The following is a 20,273-nucleotide window of genomic DNA, read 5'->3' on the forward strand; positions in this document are numbered from 1 at the left end:
ATATGTGGTGCTCATCTACGATCGTCTTATAGGCATATGTTTAAGGAGTTGGGCATTCCGGCTACTGCTTCGCTGTATATTTCTTCCCTCAAGAGGGTTTTTGTAAATTATTCGCTGCAGTTCAAAAGGAACAATGGTGTACATAATGACAATATCAGATGGAAAAATGACATTCATTACTCCACATTAAGGTTATCTTTAGCACAAAAAGGGGCGCAAAATGCCGCAAGTAAATTATTTCGTCGCTTACCCTGTGATATAAAATGTTTGACAGGCAGCAAAGTAAAATTTGATAACAAACTGAAAAAGTTTCTCATTAACAACTCCTATTCCGGAAAAGAACTTCTATCCTAGTAATGTGTGAATTGTGGTGGGTAGGAATTACTAACTCACATCTGCATATTTTTAAAGAGTTGTAAATTTTCAGCTTGGGGCCATTTTAACAAATTAACTTGCGATGTGTGTGTAAAACTACTCTTTCCACGTTATTACGATTTATCATGCAAAGATTCATGAAATTAACTATCTAACTACCTTCCTTAGTGTGGTACATAGTCTTATAAAGCGGATGAGTATTTTTGGTACATCTTATATTCGGAAGCTGGGCACAAAGTTTGAACATTGTTTTCAAATTACAGAAAAGGGCTGTAAGAATAATAACCAACAACAGTTGTCGAGCTCATTGTAAAGATCTGTTCAAGATGCTGGGGACTGTAAGTACACCATGTCAATACATTTACCAATCAGTTGCACACATCAGAATTAACATTGTTAATTATTGCAGAATCAGGTCTGTGCGTCAACATTGAGCAATACCTAGATTGATCCTATATTTGCCTCGAAAGAATAAACATAAGATTGAAAAGACAATCTTCTAGCAAGGAATAAAACTGGAGAGTAAATTGTGTAAGGAACTTAAAGAGATTACTAACAAAAATATATAAAGACAGTTAAACTTGCGAGTGAAGGAATACATTCTATACAGCGAAGGATTTTGTTAAAAAATGTAACAATAAATAATAACAAAGATAATAAAACAACTATCATTTGAGATAACAGTTTTACAATATGTAATTTCCATTTCTGGAAAAATCTTCTCCTATAGTTAGCAAATGGGAAGTTACAGAATAAAATGTTGGACACCAAAAATCATGCCAATAGTCCTGATCTCCAGTTAATAATGAATGTAATGTTACATCGTGAAACAGTATGCTTATAGTTTGTGCAGTGTCTGGGAGTTGGTGATAAAAGAACGGAGTGGCGCTAGCCTTTTACTTTATCAAACAACTTCCTTGTAGAACAGGACTATACACTAAAGCAGCCTCCGTAGCCGACGTCCCAAAGGCACCCCTGTGCGGTGGCGATCGACTGGTTCGAATCCTGGTGGTGGATGGAATCTTTCACTCCCGGTATTTGGCCAGCATACGCAGGACAGGTGGTGGGGTAAAGTTTCTGAGCACTATTCTATGCCCAACGTCCTGGATAAAGGAGAATACGTATCGTGAAATTGGTCAAAAGTGTCATTTTCCGATTATTACCTCTTAATAATATTTGATCTCTCCTGAATAATTTGATGCATAATTTGTCAGTTAATTCCAATTGGATGCGTAGGTTTTATTATTTCAAAGTTAATAGAGAAAGTGTAAAATAATCCAGTCGTTCTGCACTGACTTCGCTATAAGTATCTCTATCTCCAGAAGTGTTACAGACGAAAACATTGATGAGCTCCAGCAATGTTATGAAATGGCAACAAGAAACAATACACGTGACCTACAAGGGATGAAAAGATAAGTGTGGGCTACGTTCTTCCACAAATTATCCACTGATGACACACCTATATGTGGTCATTGCCCACCTAGTTCTGATTCATAGTGCAAGTACCGCGAAGCTCAGGCAGCAGGCACCGAGAAACAATTTAGGCACAAAAATAGCATATCATCTGCAGTGATGGAAGTAATTAAACCATTATATAGAGAGTTAACTCATCCTGACCCTCTTTCCAGATGTCTCCATGGTGGAACGCAAAACCTGAATGAGTCTTTCAATGATGTCATTTGGACCCGCATACAAAAAATGTCTTTGCAGGAATGAAAACTCTATGCTTGGGAGTTTGTGATGCTGTGATAACGTGTAATGATGGTAATAAGGGAAGAATTAGCATAGTAAAGCAACTTGGTATCACAACAGGACCAATACACTGCAAGCCTTGCAGCGAATGGATCGAAATCAGGATCATGGAAGCACAGCGTGCAGCAGAGGAAATGACTAAAGAAGCAAGAGACAGGAAAATAAAGAAGCTTCTAGGTTTGCAGGATAATGAAGAATAGGATCCAGACAGTGTTGATTATGGGCCTGGCTATTTCTAGGAGCTAGCTTGCCTCCATATGTGAGTTAATATCAAATTAAACGTTTAAACTTGATTTCCTGAAAATGGCATTTTTAAAGATATTTGAGCCATTATCTCAGGAACTATTACAGATACGTTTACCTAATTTTACTTTATGTTACCTCTTAGTATAGTGCTTCTGCTGAACCACCAAAACATTTCTACCTATAATGGTTTTTCACTAACAGAAGCAAAAGCGGATTTTAAAAAATTGAACATAAATTTAAAAAGATCGTAACTTACTAAATATTTGTCTGTGTATTTATGATCCTCGTTCATTAAACAGAAAATGAGTGAAACTATCATCATCATCATCATCATTTAAGACTGATTATGCCTTTCAGCGTTCAGTCTGGAGCATAGCCCCCCTTATACAGTTCCTCCATGATCCCCTATTCAGTGCTAACATTGGTGCCTCTTCTGATGTTAAACCTATTACTTCAAAATCATTCTTAACCGAATCCAGGTATCTTCTCCTCGGTCTGCCCCGACACCTCCTACCCTCTACTGCTGAATCCATGAGTCTCTTGGGTAACCTTGCTTCTCCCATGCGTGTAACATGACCCCACCATCTAAGCCTGTTCGTCCTGACTGCTACATCTATAGAGTTCATTCCCAGTTTTTCTTTGATTTCCTCATTGTGGACACCCTCCTGCCATTGTTCCCATCTACTAGTACCTGCAATCATCCTAGCTACTTTCATATCCGTAACCTCAACCTTGTTGATAAGGTAACCTGAATCCACCCAGCTTTCGCTCCCATACAACAAAGTTGGTCGAAAGATTGAACGGTGCACGGATAACTTAGTCTTGGTACTGACTTCCTTCTTGCAGAAGAGAGTAGATCGTAGCTGAGCGCTCACTGCATTAGCTTTGCTACAACTCGCTTCCAGTTCTTTCACTAAGTTGCCATCCTGTGAGAATATGCATCCTAAGTACTTGAAACCGTCCACCTGTTCTAACTTTGTTCCTCCTATTTGGCACTCAATCCGTTTATATTTCTTTCCCACTGACATTACTTTCGTTTTGGAGATGCTAATCTTTATACCATAGTCCTTACATTTCTGATCTAGCTCTGAAATATTACTTTGCAAACTTTCAATCGAATCTGCCATCACTACTAAGTCATCCGCATATGCAAGACTGCTTATTTTGTGTTCACATATCTTAATCTCACCCAGCCAGTCTATTGTTTTCAACATATGATCCATAAATAATATGAACAACAGTGGAGACAGGTTGCAGCCTTGTCTTACCCCTGAAACTACTCTGAACCATGAACTCAATTTTCCGTCAACTCTAACTGCTGCCTGACTATCCATGTAAAGACCTTTAATTGCTTGCAAAAGTTTGCCTCCTAATCCATAATCTTGTAGAACAGACAATAACTTCCTCCTAGGAACCCGGTCATATGCCTTTTCTAGATCTATAAAGCATAGATACAATTCCCTGTTCCACTATATGAAACTATATTTCCCAAAAATTTCAGATCTCTATTTCTCGAAGGTTCTGAGATAATGGGTCACCAACATTGCAAATTTAATACTGTAGGTGTAGGATGTACGTATTCTCCTTCTCCGCAGTGTCTCACGAAGCGAAAGAAAGTAACAGTGTTGATGGTGATCTGTTCTTCGGATGAGAAGTTGAAGCTCGGCTGGACCCCTTGGTTCTTTTCCAGGGAAGTAAGCTTTGTCTGGCACCACGTTTCACACCCCTCCCCCCTTCATTTATAGCAACAGAAACCCAGGACTACACTGTAGAAGCACTAATCACAGTCATCAACACACATCATAATAGGTCAGAGGAAAGCAACGGCGAACCGGTTCCACTGCGACCTTGCCATATGCGCCACTGCAGGATACCCGCATCTCCTCCGCCTTCATTGATTCACTGAGTATGGGACTGTTTATTATTACTGTACACTACTCGAATAATTATGAGGTCCCATACTCCGAGGAGCGTAGGGAACGATGCAGGAGACCCGCACCGCTGACTAGGCAAGGTCCTAGCGGAGGTGGTTTGCTATTGCCTTCCTCCGACTGTGATGGGGAGGAATGGTGATGATGAAGACAACACAACAACATCCAGTCATCTCGAGGCAGGGAAAATCGCTGATCCTGCCGGGAATCGATCCCGGGACCCCGTGCGCGGGAAGCGAGAACGCTGCGGCAAGACCACGAGCTGAGGACACTAGATTAAGGTAGCCCTGTTTTAAGCGGACTGGCCATGTATCGGGTGGGGGGTGGGGGAAGGGGGCGACTCGAATCTTCATCCGGCCTCGCTAATTTAGTTTTTCCGTGATTTCCCTAAATTACTTCATGCAAATGCTGCAATCGTTCCACTATAAGCCCACAGCCGACGACCTGTCCCTTGTTGTGAGATTTAAAATGCGGCAAATCTTATATAGGGCAAACGACGCGTACTGTGCAGAATCGCATTGTAGAACATCAACGGCATACTCGCCTTCTTCAGCCTTGTAAGTCTGCCATCGTCGAACACTGTATTTCCGCTGGTCATGCCATAAATTAAAATGAGACAAAAACTGTGGCCCATACGTCTAACTTGTGGAGTTTTATTATTAAGGAATCCGTGGAAATACGGTTGTCTGACAATGAGTCTCTTATTAATCGTGACGGCGGTTACCAGTTGAATTCGGCATGGAATCCAATCATCGAAAAACTTCGTGTCCTCCGTAGCCGGCCTAGTTCTGTGATGGAACCGCGGGAACACAATCGAATTGATTTCGATGCGGCGAGTTTTCAGCACGGAGGGATCGTGGCTTAACAGAATCGAACGCGCTCAAGTTGCGCACGCGCAACGCGCATGTGCCGGAAGGGCCTTAAGTACCAGAGCTCAGGGAGTTTTCGCCAGTATCACCTGAAGATGGCCAGAAGAATCTGCGCCGAAATATTATGGCAGGAAGTTGCAAACATCAGGCAGTTCGCCCGACATTTTGTGGAATATCTGTCCCTTCCTTGTCATACTAGACCTGTAAGTATGTAAATGCCTGTATTTGTAAATTACGTTGTTTTTAGAATCAAATTTTCACTCTGCAGCGGAGTGTGGGCTGATATGAAATTTCCGCTGATAGTATTGTTGTTAAATTCTAATACCGTGATATGTCCAATACACATGTAAAAGTGACCTAAGGACGAATAAAACTCTTCGCCTATCTCTACATCATACTCAGAAAGCTACCTAATGGTGCGTCGGGGAGAGTACTTCTCATATCACTAACTGATCTGCCCTACCCTGTTCCACTCGCGAATGGCGCGTGGGAGAACGATCGTCGGTAAGCCTCTACATTGGCTCCAATTTCTCGAATTTTCTCGTCGTTATCATTTCCCGAGACGTACATGGGAGGAAGTAATACGTTGTCCGACTCTTTCCGGAAAGCGCTCTCTCGAAATTTCAATAGTGAACCTCACCACGATGGAAAGCGCCTCTTTTGTAGCGTCTGCCAATGGAGATGGTTTAGCATCTCCGTAACGCTCTCGTGCCGACTGAACGATCCGGTAACGAAACGCGTCGCTCTTGGATCTTCTTTATCTCTTTTGTCAATCTTACATGGTAAGGATCCCACATAAGTGAACAATACTCAATAATCGGTCGTTCAAGCGCCTTGTAGGCCACTACTTTCGTGGATGAGTTACATTTCCTTAAGATTCTTCCTATGAATCTTCGTCAGGCATCTGATTTTTCTACTGTTTGTTTTATGTGGTCATTTCACTTCAAGTCGCTCCGGATCGTTACTCCTACATATTTTACGGTATACACTGTTTCCAAAAGTTTGTCATCAATAGCGTAGTTGTACAATAGTGAATTTCTTCTTCTACGTATGCGAATGTTGTACTTATTTAGGATCAGGGTCTTTTGCCAGAGCCTTCACCATTCATCAGTCCTCTGAAGGTCACTTTTTTATGGACAATCGCACCATCTGCGAACAGCTTTTAAGAGCATCCGGCGCTACTATATCACTTATATATAGAAGGTGGTCCATTGATCGTGACCGGGCCAAATATCTCACGAAATAAGCGTCAAACGAAAAAACTACAAAGAACGAAACTTGTCTAGCTTGCAGGGGGAAACCAGATGGCGCTATGGTTGGCCCGCTAGATGGCGCTGCCATAGGTCAAACGGGTATCAACTGCGTTTTTTTAAATAGGAACCCCCATTTTTTTAATTACATATTCGTGTAGTATGTCAAGAAATATGAATATTTTAGTTATTTTAGTTGGACCACTGTTTTCGCTTTGTGATAGATGGCGCTGCAATAGTCACAAACGTATGGCTCACAATTTTAGACGAACAGTTGGTAATAGGTACGTTTTTTTAATTAAAATATAGAACGTAGGTACGTTTGAACATTTATTTCGGTTCTTCCAAAGTGATACATATACCTTTGTGAACTTATCACTTCTAAGAACGCATGCTGTTACAGCGTGATTACCTGTAAATACCACATTAATGCAATAAAGGCTCAAAATGATGTCCGTCAACCTCAATGCATTTGGCAATACGTGTAACGACATTCCTGTCAACAGCGAGTAGTTTGCCTTCCGTAATGTTCGCACATGCATTGACAATGCGCTGACGCATGTTGTCAGGCGTTGTCGGTGGATCACGATAGCAAACGTCCTTCAACTTTCCCCACAGAAAGAAATCCGGGGAGGTCAGATACGGCGAACGTGCTTCGACGACCAGTCCACCTGTCACAAAATATGCTATTCAATACCGCTTCAACCACACGCGAGCTATGTGCCGGACATCCGTCATGCTGGAATTACATCGCCATTCTGTGGTGCAGTGAAACACCTTGTATTAACATCGGTAGAACATTACGTAGGGCCGGCCGCGGTGGTCTAGCGGTTCTAGGCGCGCAGTCCGGAACCGCGCGACTGCTACGGTCGCAGGTTCGAATCCTGCCTCGGGCATGGGTGTGTGTGATGTCCTTAGGTTGGTTAGGTTTAAGTAGTTCTAAGTTCTAGGGGACTGATGACCACAGTAGTTAAGTCCCATAGTGCTCAGAGCCATTTGAACCATTACGTAGGAAATCATCATACATTGCACCATTTAGATTGCCATCGATAAAATGGGGGCCAATTATCCTTCCTCTCATAATGCCGCACCATACATTAACCTGCCAAGGTCGTTGATGTTCCACTTGGAGCCATTGTGCATTTTCCGTTGCCCAATAGTGCATATTATGCCGGTTTAGGTTACCGCTGTTGGTGAATGGCGCTTCGTCGCTAAATAGAACGCGTGCAAAAAATCTGTCATCGTCCCGTAATTTCTCTTGTGCCCAGTGGCAGAACTGTACACGACGTTCAAAGTCGTCGCCATGCAATTTCTGGTGCATAGAAATATTGTACGGGTGCAATCGATGTTGATGTAGCATTCCCGATTGCCGCGCAATTTGTCTGCTACTGATGTGCGGATTAGCCGCGACAGCAGCTAAAACACCTACTTGGGCATCATCATTTGTTGCAGGTCGTGGTTTACGTTTCACGTGTGGCTGAACACTTCCTATTTCCTTAAATAACGTAACTATCCGGCGAACCGTCCAGACACTTGGATGATGCCGTCCAGGATACCGGGCAGCATACATAGCACACCCCCGTTGGGCATTTTGATCACAATAGGGATACATCAACACGATATCGACCTTTTCCGCAACTGGTAAACGGCCCATTTTGAAACGGGTAATGTATCACGAAGCAAATACCGTCCGCACTGTCGGAATGTTACGTGATACCACGTATTTATACGTTTGTGACTATTACAGCGCCATCTATCACAAAGTGAAAAAAGTGGTCCAACTAAAACATTCATATTTCTTTACGTACTACACGAATATGAAATAAAAAAATGGGGGTTCCTATTTTAAAAAATGCAGTTGATATCCGTTTGACCTATGGCAGCGCCATCTAGCGGGCCAACCATAGCGCCATCTAGTTTCCCCCTTCAAGCTAGACGAGTTTCGTTCTTTGTAGTTTTTTCGTTTGATGCTTATTTCGTGAGATATTTGGCCCGGTCACTATCAATGGACCACCATGTATCGTAAACAGTGACGGTCTTACCACACATCCTTGGAATGTTCCGAAAAATTACCTTGACATTTGTCGATTTTGTTCCGTTAAGGGCAACTTGTTGAGTTCTACCCGCAAGGAAGTGTTGAACACAGTCGCGAATCTGGTCTGGTACTCGATAAGCCCGATTTTTTTAGTACACGGAAGTGCAGGACGATGTCAAATACCTTACTACTACAACAACAACTACTGCTACTAGATCACTGACTACGCTGTGGCAACGTTCAGAGCAGCGGCTGTACAGCAGCGGGGGGTGCCTGGAGGCGAACCCCCGGCAGGCTCACCCGGCAGCGGCCGGAGATGCACATGTCCCTGGTGCCGGGCTTGCACGGGGTGCCGTCCTTGACGCGCGGTGCCAGCGTCGAGTAGACGCGCTCCTCGTTGATGCACACCAGTGCGCATGGGTTTACTGCAAAGAGACAGACCTGGTTTACCGACAGCCCTTGCGGTCCCTATTGCAAGCAAAGGTGAATGTTCCAGTTCTTTATTTAACTGATAACTAGTTTCACGTTACCTGAACCCATTTTCATATAATCCTGTGAGATGGAAAGTTAAAATTTCAAATTGTTTCAATAACTGAGTGGATGTTACAGATACAAAGCGTACCGTACCATGATATACGAACCAGACTGATAAAACACTGTTTTCGGTACTAGCATGCAGACCGTATTAAGACTGTTTCCAGGGCAATGAGCAGACAGACCATTCCATCAGAACCACCTGATGATGGCGGAAAGGTTATTCGCCGAAATATCGTGGGATTTCAACGATCGCATCTGGCTGGACACCCGAGAGCCACCGGCCGGGGTGGTCGAGCGGTTCTAGGCGCTACAGTCTGGAACCGCGCGACCGCTACGGTCGCAGGTTCGAATCCTGCCTCGGGCATGGATGTGTGTGACGTGCTTAGGTTAGTTAGGTTTAAGTAGTTCTAAGTTCTAGGGGACTGATGACCTCAGATGTTAAGTCCAATAGTGCTCAGAGCCTTTTCAACCATTTGAACCCGAGAGCCCTGGAAACAACACATACGCCAGGAAAGCCTCCGATCACGTATTAAGACTGTACATGCACGTATAACAGAAATCCGCCAGGGTAGCCGAGAGCGCTAATGCGCTGCTTCCTGGACTCGGGTAGGCGCGCTGGCCCCAGATCGCATCCGCCCGGCGAATGCCGGCCACCCTTAATGTGGTTTTTAGGCGGTTTTCCACATCCCGATAGGTGAATAACGGGCTGATCCCCAAGTTCCGCCTCAGTTACACGACTCACAGACATCTGAAAAACGTTCGCACTATTTCATGACTTACACTAGATGCAGTCAGCTAGGGTACACTACTTCCGTCCCAGGGGGTTCGGGTTGGCGGCAGGAAGGGCATCCGGCCACCCTCTGCAATTAACACTGCCAAATCTATACGAACGAAGCCGACCCCGCGTTGGAGCGGGACAAAGGCTCGAGAAAGAAAGAAAGAAAGAATGCACGTATAACAGAGTAACGTTTTTACTATGGATAGTGGCAGGATAAACATTACAACTGATAGTCTACTTCCTACACTGCCACAAGGAAACCTCAGGATGCAGGGAATTTCTTTTCCAGTCATCAGGAACAAAACAATCAACACAATAAAAGTACATGTCAACTACCATACTTAAGCTCTTTAATTTTTTTTCCAAAAACAGCAGCAGTTTAAAAGCTCTTTAAAATTTTCTCAAAAAGTTGGTTATTATAGACTCGAGTGGAAGGTACAATCTAGCGTACAATGAAAGATACAACCTAGCGTTTTAATTTCTGTTTTATATGTAAAGTGTCATCAAAAAGATTCTTATATGTGTATGCCAACGGCCTTACTGCAGTGGTAACACCGGTTCCTGTCAGGTCACCGAAGTTAAGCGCTGTCTGGCTGGGCTAGCACCTGAATGGATGCCCGCTCGGTCTGCCGAACGCTGTTGGTAAGCGGTGTGCACTCAGCCCTTGTGAGGCAAACTGAGGAGATACGTGAGTGGGAAGTAGCGGGTCCGGTCACGAAAACTGACAACGTCCGGGAGAGCGGCGTGCTGACCCCATGCCCCTCCATATCTGCATGCAGTGATGCCTTTGGGGTGAGGATGACATGGTGGTCGGTCGGTGCCGCTGGGCCTTCATGGCTTGTTCGGACGGAGTTAAGTTTTCTATAGGTATATATTCTGTTAGGTTTGCTGCCGGTTAAGTGCTTTACGAGTATGAAGTGATTCGAATGATGATGTTTTTAAAGTGTCGTAATGATAGGTTTCTTTTCACACTAATTTGTGTTTGACAACCATCGATCTTATGTCTCGCTATAGCAAACGTCTCATGTTTACATACGTCAAAATTGGCGCTGCTGTTTTACTGTTCATTCCTTATAAATATCCTGCTGTCTGCAAGCCACTGTGAAGTCCGTGGTACAAGGTATTTTTCATTGTTCCACATCATGGAGTTTTTTCGCTTTATATGTTTCGCCGAGAGGATGACTGCTCAAGTACCACTGTATGCGTTGTAATTATATTGCTCTAGTCTAGCCGATCCCTACGGGCGATACGTAACGGGCTGTAGTGTATTTCTAGATTCCTGACTTAAAAGTAGTTCTTTAAACTTTTTATCTTGGATCTTGCGGGAAATTTGGCGTCTGTCTTCAAGCGACTGCCAGTTCACGCTTTTCAGCCTTTTCGTAACGCTCTCTCCTGAGGCAGACAATGCTGTGAAATTCGTGATTGCCCTTCTCTGAATATGTTCGACATACACTGTTAGTCCTATTTGGTAGGGGATCCAAACACGTAAATAGTATTCGAGGTTGGGTCGTGCGAATGTTCTGTAAGCAATGTCTTTAGAAGACTGATTAATTTTCACCGTGTCCTACCAATGAACTATAGACTGCCACCTATTTTACGTACGACTGAACTTAAGTAATTTTTCCATTTCATATCCCCACATATTGTTATCTCAGGTATTTGTCTTACATGACTGATTTCAACTGAGGCTCACTGATATCGTAGTCAAAGGACTCTATGTGTTTCCATTTCATTAACAATACAATTTTACTTTTCTAAACCTTTAAAAGACGTTGCTAATCTTTGCACCAGATATCAAAATCTGACTGGATTTTATGCAGTTTACTTTCAGACAGCACTTCATTAGAAACATCAGAAAAAAGTCTGAAGTGACTATTATACTGCCCGCCAGATCATTAATATACTGAGTACATTGAGATAACCAACTAATGGTCAGAAATAAATACAATGTGTGTTAAAAAGGATTTACAACATCGAAAATTCGTACAAACTTATTCATACTACTTAGAGACTTAGTCTTGGTGTCATCTTGACGGAAAATAGATCAACTTTTGACTGTCCTTGTACTCTAGTACAGAAATGCGCCGCAGCGAGCGCTAGTGACAGTTGCAGCAAAGATGGCTGGCTACCTTTACTGGCCCTGGGTATGCCCGCTGTGTGTCTTGGTTTGAAGAGTAGAAAACTGTGACAACTTTTCGTTTTAGGATTCATCAAGGATATTGTGTTTGTTCAACCTTCACTGGCTTCTCTACAAGAGGTCAGAGCTACAATCTACCTCGCAGTTGGACAAGTCACACCTGACATGCTGCAGCGAATTTGGCAAGATATCGATTTCAGATGGGATGTGTCCTGCACCGGAGATCCCACTGAAACTATTTACGTATAGGGTAAAATACTTTATGTAAGTGGTATAAAATGTTACCAAAATCATGTCTGTAAGTTAAACGATACAATCAATGAGTTTTCAAATTTGTAAAGCCCTTTTTGATAAACCTGTTACTTGATTTAGTACTGACATAAACAACATGTACCAACAACCTGAGCCCATAGTAACAGTTGCTAATGGCAACCACTAGTCTCAAAATGTGCATAACAATGGGGTGTAGAATCTTTCTGCATTCACTCAATTATTATGTTGTCTATTTTACAATAACACTGTAGCTATGACCTATCAAGCTCCTCTTCAATTCCTATTGTGCTTTCGTACTCCAACGACGTCATGCAACACCATTGGAGGATATCCATTGGACCGAGACCACTTTTCGTCAGATGTGTTACTACGTTTTTTGTCTTAGGGCGTTATTTGTGGTAGAAATTAACCGTAATTGTATTGTAATCACTGAGACTTTGCAAGTTGTTTGGTTAGCTCATGAAAGACACACGTTTCAATTTCCTTCACATTTCCATAATCTCTTAACAGGGTGAAATTGTCTGATAATTGAGTGTACTTCTCCGTTTTTTTCCGTATAGTGGAACATACGAGTAGATACAGATGAATGGATGGTAGGTAGATGAAGTTCAAACTGATAAGAAATGCATGAGTCGCCGAAACGATGGAAGGTGGGTAGATGACATTAGGAAACAAGAAGAAACAACATGAATGCGTGTACCTGGAGACTGTAATGAATGGTAAAGTCTAGAAGTTGACTTTGTTCAGCAGTGCATGTCAAATAGCTGGTGACGATTATGGGTTGAAAAAAAGGAAATAATTTCATTCTTCTGGAGCTATCTTATACTATAATACCTAATTTGCCTATCCTAGTACAGTCACTGAAGTTTGCGAGCAGATCTGCACAGTTTGCTGTCAGATGTTGATGACAAGGTGAATACGTGTCTTCGGTCAGCTCAGCGCATAGTGTATTTGGGCTATAATCATAATGTCGTAGGTTCAAATCGTGATAGAGATATACTTTTTCCCGAATTACATATTTATTAACAAATGTAAATGTTAATTAACATATAAAGAATTATGATTTTTAAGACAAATAACATCGTTTTATTTTTAATTACTAGTTACGAAAATGCGAGTATTTAAAATCCACTAAAATTGGAACAAAAATGCACAACACCAAATAGAAAATCAAATACATTTTTATTTTTAGATACTGAGTAATATTGTTGATTTATATGATTCTTTTCATTTAACGGAAAGACATTTTGGATGTCTGTATCAAATTTTAAATTACTGGCGTAAGGACAGCATTTAAAACTAAAAAGATGATTCAATATTTGTTAACATTTGCATTTGTCAATAAAAAGGAATTCAAATAAAGAGAAAAGTATAATACTAGCAAGATTCGAACCAGCGACTTTGTGAATACAAATCGATTACGCTACATGCTGAGGCACTGACAAATTTATTTGTGTTTGCCAGCGCTACTAATCTTCAAAGGCCATATTTTTGACTGATTTTGAGAGTTGTATCGTACTGCTGTGGGATACTGATGTCCGGACACTGGCCTTCAAATTCTGTAAGCGTGAAGAAAATCGAAAAAAGGCAGGTCCGTAAGGTTCCTTTGTGAATTCTTATGCTTTGACAGAGTTCTTCCCTAGGACTTCGTATCTGCCATTCAGCAACTCTTTTAAAGCCGAATATTCTCCTCAGTAGTTTTCTCTCATCTGTCTCTAGCAGTTCCTAGTGTTACCGTGTGACGTTGTTCGCCTACAGTACCGCATTCATCATTGTTACCACGTAGTATCTGATTTTCGCGGCTGCAGAGATATTATTTTCATTATACAGGGTAATCAGAAGCAGTCTGAAAAGCTTGTAAGGGTATTGCAGGGGAAGTTGTGCTGAGACATAATTCTTCAGAAAAAAATTCGATACGCGGCGTTTCCGAGCTATTTAGCATCGAAGTTAGCCGATCAGGTGGTTGCGTGCGCAAATTCAGGAACCCTGCCAGAGGCAGTGTCGCAAAAAGGGTTCTTCGTTTGGTTTCCTCAGACCAAACAAACGTAAATTTTGGTCACCCAGCTTAAATTTATCACCCCCGGAAAGGGCACATTTTAACTGGTAATGAACATTTGAGTAAATGGTAATTCACGGACCCGTAGATGTCCGTGTATTACCGCATTTGATGAAGTACATATGCTTGAAACTGCGGGCGCAACGACTTGACTGGCTAACTTTGATGGTAAATAACTCGAAAAGATGCAAATTATCGAAATTTTTCGTAACAATTATTTCTCAGGATAAACTCCCCTGCAACACCCTTAAAAACTTTTCAGACCGTACACTTCTCTGGTTATACAGAAGACTATCGCCAACGTCTTAAGCGTCTGTATTATCACCACACTACTGCTGTTTTCTCCTGTTGTATTTTCTCTCCTGTGTATTTGAATTTGTTGGTCTTATGCAAGGAATTTTAGAGTGTCTCAATTCTAGTGGTATTATATGTCTTGGTATTTGAGTAGACTGTCCTTAGCCTTAAAGAGCAGGAAGTCAATTTGAACCCAAAGTCCATCTGAACCCAATTGTTCTTTTTATGTCCCACGTGCCACTTTGGTATTCCCATTTCTTTGTATATTGCCCATCATTCCCTGGTAATCCGCTCCAGCGTTATGATGAACAAAACTGGTGACAGTTCATCACCCTGCTTGACACCAGTCTTGATCTCAAACTCTTCCGACAGTGTTCCTTCGAATCTTATCCTTGCGTTTCTTGTCTGTCATGATCTCCGTTATCAGCTAGATTTTTGTACATACAGTCACACCATTAATCAATTTCGCCCACTAGCAAATACCCCAGATTTTTACGAAGAGTGGAGTAAAATGCAAAATACTTGGCTCATTGTGGGGCTAGCAAAATTTTGTTTATTCTGTGAAGTGTGTGCCGAATTGGAGGCGCCTGCCACTCACCTGCAGGGTCGCCGACCTTTCGGTATGGTTTCCACTTGTGCAGCTTGTCCTCGAACGGTTTAGAGTCCATCTCGGAGCACTGCACCTCGCGGAACGTTGGCGAGCCGTCCTCGCAAGGCTGCAACAGAAGTGGGCACATCTCGAACAACACCTTCATCCTGAAGCTGCGGAACAATGGTCATAACCACAGGTGGAAGCGTAACCGCCCAAAAACACTTTTCCTTACGGAAAATTAGCCGCCAATGGAAGGATTAAATGAGCACACAAACAATGCTATACCGCCATGTCCATGTATTACAGCAGGACTGAATGGCGTAACCAGCTGCACCCCTACAGCCAATTAATTGGCAAAGGCAGGAATTCGAATACAGAAGCCACAAACAAACCCACACACGAACCTACACAACGAGCGACCAATTTTATAATCAGACTGACCACTCATATGACGACTTGGTGTGTTACAGGTACGCTGACGCCGCTACTGTCCCAGTAGATTTCGTCAGACCAGCTACAACGGTAATACCTCTCTACGAAGAATCCCCAACACCAAAGCATGAACTACCGCTATATGGTACAAACTCACCAGCAGCCCTATTATCCGCCCAGAATATTGCAGAGGTTTTCTTTCCCACGGCACTTGCCGTTGCACTTTTTCCCCTCCGCCTCTAAAACCGCTACATTTCAGTCGCTTTTTTCTCCTCGATGGGACCGTGTTAGTGGGTGATCGCACTCGGATCTGCGAACATCCTAGATTCACATCCTGTGACTCCTAGTACTGCAGAAGAGACCGCAGAACTTCCTGTGATGGTCAGCATGCTAGTGCGAGTGTGCAGCGACTCCATTTCCGGGACACATCTTAAGCATGCAGCTGGGTCACTCTCATACTAGGAACACAGCCTATGATCTAGAATCAGGGTGAGTGCACAGTGTAGAAAAGTGAACGTCATTGAGGACTGGGAAACCACTAGCGATAGTTCAGCCTCACAACTGGAACGGCTTTCTCCCATTGTGCAATTTGGTACCTTTCGTTAACGACGAGTGAGTTCGTCATTAATAAAGAGGAGATGGACTGTGCCATTTTATTTTCGTTCCTCAACTGCAGGCTACGGTACTACAGCACGGAGTGTCAATATACACAGGGGCCCAAAAAAATGTTTCCACTGTTTAAAAGTCCATAACTGGCAAACTAATTGACGGAGTTGTATCATCTTTGGTAGTGTAATAGTTTGTAGTTCCGGCAATCACCACACAAGCGTTGTATTGCGTTGTTTTGTTTTGTCAGATGACAGTCGCCAGGTAGTCAGTGTTTTGTTCTTAGTTGCACCTAGTTACTCGAGTTAACATGGCTGGCGCAAGGCTTACGTTCGATGAAAGGAAGTCAGTTTTGAAGTGCTGTTTTAAGTACGAAAACATTAATGAGGTTCAACGGCACTCTCGAAATGAGTATGAAACAGAGCCACCGACACGTTTAACGATTCGTCGCATTCGAGACAAATTTGCCGTGAATTTGCCAGGAGTAAATGTGTGGTGTGGGTTGTCTTACCGGGGCTTGATTGGACCATTCTTCTTTGACGGCACATTTTACCTGCCATCCGAGACTTATATGGAGACGGAAGAGTTCACTTTCAACAAGATGGTGCCCCAGCCCACTACCAAAATTGTGTTAGGGCGTATCTGGACGAAAATCTACCAGGAAGATGGATAGGCCGTAGAGGTGCTGTGGCGTATCCCCAACGTTCCCCAGACCTAACTCCTCTGGACTCTTACCTGTGGGGAACACTAAAGGACGTCGTTTATCGACAAAATCCACGCACATTCGGTGAACTTCGAGAATCCATCGTACATTAATGTGCAAATATCCAACTGAACACCTTGCAGTCAGTAGTTCGTGCTGCAGTTCGGCGGCATCGTTTGTGTGTGGATGTTAATGGTGACCATTTCGAACACCTACAGTGATATCTTTAAGTTGGAATTTAAGCTACACTTTCACCAAAAACGAGACAAATCCGTCAATTACTTTGCAAGTTATGGACTTTTAAACAGTGGATACATTTTTTTGACCCTTCTGTATGTCAAGATCGCAGACAAGTACCTGCAAACAAGCAGAACATTAATTATGTAACTTAGTTTTTTCTAGATGAGAAATAAAATTTCATGCAAACAAGCATTAATTATGTAACTTCGTTTTTTCTAGATGAGAAATAAAATTTCATGCAAACAAGCATTAATTATGTAACTTCGTTTTTTCTAGATGAGAAATAAAATTTCATGCCTACCTGTTCTTTAATACTTCTTTGCTAAATGGTTCAAATGGCTCTGAGCACTATGGGACTCAACCGCTGTGGTCATAAGTCCCCTAGAACTTAGAACTACTTAAACCTAACTAACCTAAGGACATCACACACATCCATGCCCGAGGCAGGATTCGAACCTGCGACCGTAGCGGTCGTGCGGTTCCAGACTGTAGCGCCTTTAACCGCTCGGCCACTCTGGCCGGCACTTCTTTGCTACACTGCACTTAGTTTAGTTACTCTATCACGTTACATCTGTGTGAAAATCTGCAGCAGCTACTTGTGTTCACTAGAGGTTTTATTTTCACTGCTTGTTTTTCTCTTTGTAAAAGCTTGTCTCACATATAACTGTCATTATTATGAGGGACGTTCAATAAAAGAGCAACATAGTTTCATCTCGGCCAATTTCGGCCAAAAAAATGCGGAATGTGTTATGGGACATTGTGGAATACTCCCGCTTTTGCCCCTACAGGTCCATGGAGTTCCTATAGAAGGCGACGCTATACGTAGCTTTGAAAATGGCGACTGCAATGGAGGTGCGTTCCAAGCAGAGAGCTATCACTGAGTTTCTTTTGGCGGAAAACCAGAGCATCCCAGATATTCATAGGCGCTTGCAGAATGTCTACGGAGACCTGGCAGTGACCAAAAGCTCGGTGAGTCATTGGGCAAGGTATCTACCATCGTAGCAACAAGGTAGCGCAAACCTGTCCGACCTCAGAGTACCGGCCGGTCTTACACAGCTGCGATTCCTGCAACGCTGGAACGTGCGGACACACTCATTCTATGTTATCCACGGGTCACAATCAAACAACTGCTGCGCAACTGTACATCTCTGTTGTTGATGCAACAAGACGTTAGCTCGTCCAGTAGAATGGTACCATGTTAGCGTACAGGCCCTTCCAGTAATATGGCGTAAAGCCGTCGCATTGAACGTAGATTACTTTTAAAAGCAGAGTTTCGTAGCCAGAAGAGTGGGGGACAATATGGTGTATTACGAATTACGAATAAAACCAATCTGCTTTCAGAAAAACGTGTTGCATTACTTATTGAACGCCCCTCGTGCATAGGATAAGCGCATGTCGCCGTTGCGGCACCTTGATGGACAAGCTGTCCCCTATGGGTCAATAGCTGCCTCCTATGTTTTGCTGCCTTGTCTTCATAATTAGACAATAATCAGAATACTAATACATATCGTTTCTTTACATTCATGAGGACTATTTATCCAAGAACGAACACTGATGCGCTAAGTAATGGTTATAATGCAAAAAAATGATAAATAAGCAACGACATTTACGTCTATTGTCACGTTCTTATCGAAATAAGTACTCACGAGAGTTCATATAATACTGCTTACCTCTGTATACCACCACATATGTGTTTGACAAGCCATGGCACGGTTACAAACCGACAAAACGACCGGGCGAGAGAACAAGTAAGAGCTGACTGGATAAAAGCCTAGCTATATTAAATACAATGTGCGAGTAAATAGGACTCTCACAATTTTCTTCGTGTTATTTTACTAAAAAGCAAAATGGGTCCTGTGCTTTACACTTCATATCAATTACCGACAGAACTTATCCGACGAACTGGAATATGAGGAATTGCTCGATATTCATCTGTTTCCTACAGCCAAAACCGAAACTGCAGTTCCAAAAATAAGTCTTAGGTAGCATTGTGGCAGACTACCAGCTTTCATCGCGAGAGAACTCTCGAGATGTAGCCAGCAGCCAAGGAGAGGCAAAATTGCAAACAGTAGCACCTTCACTGTTTACTGCGCTAGAGTATTAACTTGATCACAAAAGTGAACAAACGCGATTTTTGTCCGAAGGTTTCAAATTTCTACCAGTTCGGTATTAGGGTCCGAAGAGCTACAGAAATAGTGCGCAGATATTAGCTCTCGATGTGTTGAAACCTACGGTATATCACGAGTATTATTACCATATCTGAAACTACTTCTGTTAGTGTGGAGGATCAGTCATCGGCCCTGAGAGCGATCAACCTACGGTAGTGAAGTTTGATCACTACACGTCGCAGTTATGGGAATTACGACTGCGAGAGCGACAGCGACTGCGAGAGCATGAAATTCCCGACCTGATGTTTACTCCATTCGTGAGGGGAGAGAAAAAAGGAAAAAGATGAAATTTGTGGTGATGACGATTGGACTTTGAGGAAAGTAGACGTATTAGGAGAGGGATTAAATCTTTAGAGAGATTGTTGAGCCATTATTGGTGATATATAACTGGGGAAGTTACAAGTTATTAACGCAGACTATATCGTCAGTGTTAGCTCTTTTATTTGTTAATAGATTCAAAATGTAGATCTACAATTATCAAAGGTATGTCGTGCCAATTTCCATTTAATTCATATGTCGTGTGGGTCGATGGTTGCTGGATGCTAGTAAAGCACTTGCACCACACACTCGCGTTCTAGTTTACAGAACAGTTTTTTTTTCAGTTTTCATTTCGATATACAATAAAGAACTATTTTACTGGACCCCTATCATCCATTGTCTATCGAAATACTGATCATTGCACACTGATGATTCCATGCGGCGTGCGAACGTGAAAATAATTTCGGGGATAATTCGAGAAAAGCTGCTACATTACTGTAACCAGGCTGACACCAGACGACCCCAAGAAGACCATCAGTGGAAATATTGTGATCAGCTTGAGCGAGCACAGGCACTAATAATTTTACACTAAGCTATACATACGTTTGGCCACCTAAGACGCAACTAATATACATTACTCACTAGGTTTATGCCGCTATGTGTTTTATGTGGTTCTTGACTATTCTATGAGGATTACTAAAGTTTATATTTCTCTTGAATATTAATCTATCGCTTAATTAC

The 20,273-nt window shown here is 42.5% G+C and overlaps 1 protein-coding gene across 1 annotated transcript in view; it reads right to left on the reverse strand.

Annotated features, from left to right (window-relative positions):
• LOC126413037 (A disintegrin and metalloproteinase with thrombospondin motifs 7-like) overlaps nt 1–20,273 on the reverse strand; it is a 427,824-nt gene that overhangs the window by 132,486 nt on the left and 275,065 nt on the right. Inside the window, exons 12-13 of the mRNA XM_050082931.1 lie at nt 15,144–15,249; nt 8,759–8,883 (exon numbers count right to left, since the gene is read on the reverse strand). Coding sequence (XP_049938888.1) covers nt 8,759–8,883; nt 15,144–15,249 — 231 coding nt within the window. The remainder of the gene's footprint in view (nt 1–8,758; nt 8,884–15,143; nt 15,250–20,273) is intronic.

This window comes from Schistocerca serialis, chromosome 7 (genome assembly GCF_023864345.2).
Source record: "Schistocerca serialis cubense isolate TAMUIC-IGC-003099 chromosome 7, iqSchSeri2.2, whole genome shotgun sequence".
NCBI classification, from domain to species: domain Eukaryota; kingdom Metazoa; phylum Arthropoda; class Insecta; order Orthoptera; family Acrididae; genus Schistocerca; species Schistocerca serialis.